Below are 3,493 nucleotides of genomic sequence, written 5' to 3' on the forward strand. Positions count from 1 at the left end.
TTTTAATGTTGTTGAGTCCAATTTGTTTAAGGAGTTTATAAAACTCCTAAATCCAGATTACCAAATTCCATCAAGAAAAAAGCTTTCAAATCAATTGCTAGATAAAGTTTACAGTGAAATAACATCTGCAGCTATGAAAGAACATGAAACACTAGGTGTACTGTTAATCGATGGTTGGAAGAATTCTGCTGCTAATAGCAAACTAGTTGTCTGTACAATACACACAATAATGGACAAGAGTATGTATCTGAATTCATGGGACTTAACTGGCATAAGAGAAACAGGAGATGCACTAACAAAAATTGTACATGAAGCAACGGAAATTGCTAAGAGCAAATTCAACATTCGTGTTTATGCCGTCGTATCAGACAATGCTTCTGCAATGATATTGATGGGTAATTCAGTTAATTTATGGCACGTAACTTGTGCAAGTCATAGTGGTAATTTATTAGCAAAATCCTTGGTCAATGTAAAATTCGCTGAATCTGTCAATCATTTATTGAGAGAATTCAAGCAGCCAGGTCTAGAAAAAGAAATTATAAAAGGTGGAGAAAAAAAAATTGTTCTTACGTGCGAAACTCGATGGTGCAGTTACAGAAATGCATTTCGTTGTTGTCTAAATAATTTATCGATAATGCGTCGAATAATAAAAGATCAGAAGATTAGCATTAAGTGTTCGGAAATGTTATTTAGCAAAGATTTTGAAACAACACTTCAAGATTACATATTGATATTTGATCCTGTGTGCGAACTTATTAATAAATGCCAGCGATCCAATTGCAACATTGCAGATTCTTGCGAAGAGTGGTTTAAATTAACTATACCAACAGTTAATGACAATTATGAGAAAATAATAGAAGGGAGACTAAAAAAAGTCTTCAGACCATCAATTTTAACTGCCAACTTCCTACATCCTATTTATAAAGGTAAACAATTTATGCATATAGAGAAGTATCAATGCGAAGTCTATAACTTTCTTAAACAAGAATTGAACGTAGAAAACTTAGATAATTATTCTGGCTTACAGGCTTTTCTTCATAGTACAGATATATTTAAGATCTTGAATACTAAAAATCTTATGTTTCCTCATACGTACTGGTTTATAGCTAGTAAAAAATACCCTGACCTTGCTGAATTAGCGGATAAATTAATGAAAATTCCAGCCTCTTCAGCTCAAATTGAGCGTTTATTTTCGCATTGGTCTTTTATTCATTCCGATATCCGAAATCGGTTAACCGCTGAGCGATCCCAAAAGTTAGTACAAATATATTATTCATTAAAAATGATGAATGAATGTAATGAATACGTTGATGATTTTAACTACTAATTAATATAAATTATTGAGATTTGATATACGGTTTTTATAACATTTGTTTTTCTCGTTTGTTATGTTGAATATAATCTGAGAAATGATAAAAGAAATGATTACAAAATTATAAAAGAATGTCTTAGAATTTTGAGTAAAATTATATATTCAGGAGTGTGTGTATTAAATACTATAAGTAAACACAAAAATTATTAACTACATTATTGTATAGTTTAATATTTTATTAATAAACATTATATTTTGTACATAAAAAATGTTCTTTTAATTATTTTATACATTTCTGTAATAACTTAAAAGCTTCCTTGAACAAAAAATAACTTAAATTTCTTCGAAAAAATAAAATATTAATAGAAAGAACACAAACAATAAGAATATAGTTCAGACTAGTTTTACAATCACGCTCTTTCTTAAACATATTAATTTCTTAAACATATTAGATATTGCAACATATATATTAAACAAATAAACTTTCTAAAACGTATTATATTAGATATTTGTAAAACATTTCTTACATATTAAGTCCCGTATCAGACTAAACATTGAAGATTGAAGACTGAAATTTGATCAATTAGGAGGAAACTTTTTTATTTGATTTATTAAATTTTAATCTTTAATATTCAATCTTCGATCGTCAATGTTTAGTCTGATATGGGTTTTAAATATTTTATCAGTACAAATATCAGTACAGTATTTATTAGTACAGTAACGATAAACTAGATACTTTAAAAAATTTTTTTAATATTTATCCGTTTTATTTTCATCTTGGAGTTTTAATCTATAATAAAGATCAATAATTTTATTGTTATATTCGGGAGAGCTATTGTCGTAACAATTGGCCTGAAATTTTACTTGGGTAACTGAAGCAGGTATTTGCATTAATTTTTTAGCAAAATTTGCCAGACCTGTATATTTTCTACTTGCAAAATCCCAATATTTTTCAGGGTCTTCAATTTTATGTGTTTAAATTTTTTCAAAAAGTTCTCTTTTTTTGAATATTCGTAAAAATCATATAATTCTTGATCATTAAGGACTGTCAATAAATATTCAAGTATTTCTATATTTCGTTTTGGATTATTTTCAAATGTAAGTCCTTTGTAAACTGGATGCAAACAGTTCGCTACTAATGATATCGGTGACAGAATGTCACATATCTCTTTATGAATCTCATTCATACTATTGTCTTCAGCAACAATTGATTCTATTTGCAACCATTGTTCAATGATGTCACACATAGTTGAACATGGACTTTGACATTTGAAAATAAGCGAACAAAAATGTTTACACAACAAAATATATTTTTTTAATTCTTCTTTAAAAGAAATGACGGAAGAAGGCGATGCAATATCAAATAAAATCATAGCAACATTGTTTGGGATACAAAATACATGTTCATTAAAAATTTGTTTAAAGACAAAAATATTCTTAGAGCAATTAATAAACATATCTTTAAGTGAAAAAATGGACGCCTCATCATCTATTACTTCAAATTCAATTCCACCACGATTTGTAATCTCTTCCTTTAATCGAGGAGTTTGAAAACCATTTAATACGCTTCGAACTTTCGAGATAAATGGAATACTTTTGAATAAGTTTTCTATTTTCATAGAAACTGTTGTTTGGCATTTAAAAAACCAAGGATTATTAAATTCGTGATTTGACATATATAAATCATCGCCTGCGACAACTGCATAAACATCTACTTTATATTTTTCCTTGGATATTTGTATTGCATCGTGAACAATTTCTGTCACATCATTTGATTCTGTCGGAATTGACCACATTTTAATAAACAAATTTCCTGTAACTTTTCTATGTATAATTCCAACGATGTGTTTTGAATCAACACTTTGGCTCATTATGCTAGACCAAATCATCAATATTCCTTCTAATTGTTCACATGTTGAGAAATTTGTTATTATTAGGTGGTAAACTTAGTTCCTGCGGCTCACAGTTAGATGACGTTAGTTGTAGGTGTAATTTATTTTTACATCTGAAACTAGCTGCATTTTAGAGGTTAGATTGTCAATAAATTTGTCAATAAAATTCAGTGCGAAGAGATTCATTTAAGCGAGCAGTGCTATTTTTTCTTTTGATTAAATATGGAACGTGATAAGTTGTTTTTTCGACATGTGCTGCTTCATTACTTTGACTTGAAAAAAACTGCAG

At 28.6% G+C, this 3,493-nt stretch overlaps 1 protein-coding gene across 1 annotated transcript; it reads left to right on the forward strand.

The window, feature by feature from the left end:
• Positions 1-6: 6 nt before the first annotated feature.
• On the forward strand, positions 7-1,473 carry LOC116844986. The gene is made up of 2 exons (XM_032817194.1): positions 7-926; positions 1,028-1,473. The coding sequence occupies exons 1-2, from the start codon at positions 134-136 to the stop codon at positions 1,039-1,041; spliced, it is 807 nt and encodes a 268-aa protein (XP_032673085.1). The 5' UTR covers positions 7-133; the 3' UTR covers positions 1,042-1,473.
• Positions 1,474-3,493: the final 2,020 nt, after the last annotated feature.

Source organism: Odontomachus brunneus, unplaced genomic scaffold, assembly GCF_010583005.1.
Source record: "Odontomachus brunneus isolate Ranch 3 - 2012 unplaced genomic scaffold, Obru_v1 Obru_scaffold_048, whole genome shotgun sequence".
Lineage (NCBI taxonomy): Eukaryota > Metazoa > Arthropoda > Insecta > Hymenoptera > Formicidae > Odontomachus > Odontomachus brunneus.

Bases quoted from the DNA above. Each gene is read 5' to 3' on its own strand.
- LOC116844986 (XM_032817194.1), top strand. From the start codon at position 134: ATGAAAGAACATGAAACACTAGGTGTACTGTTAATCGATGGTTGGAAG.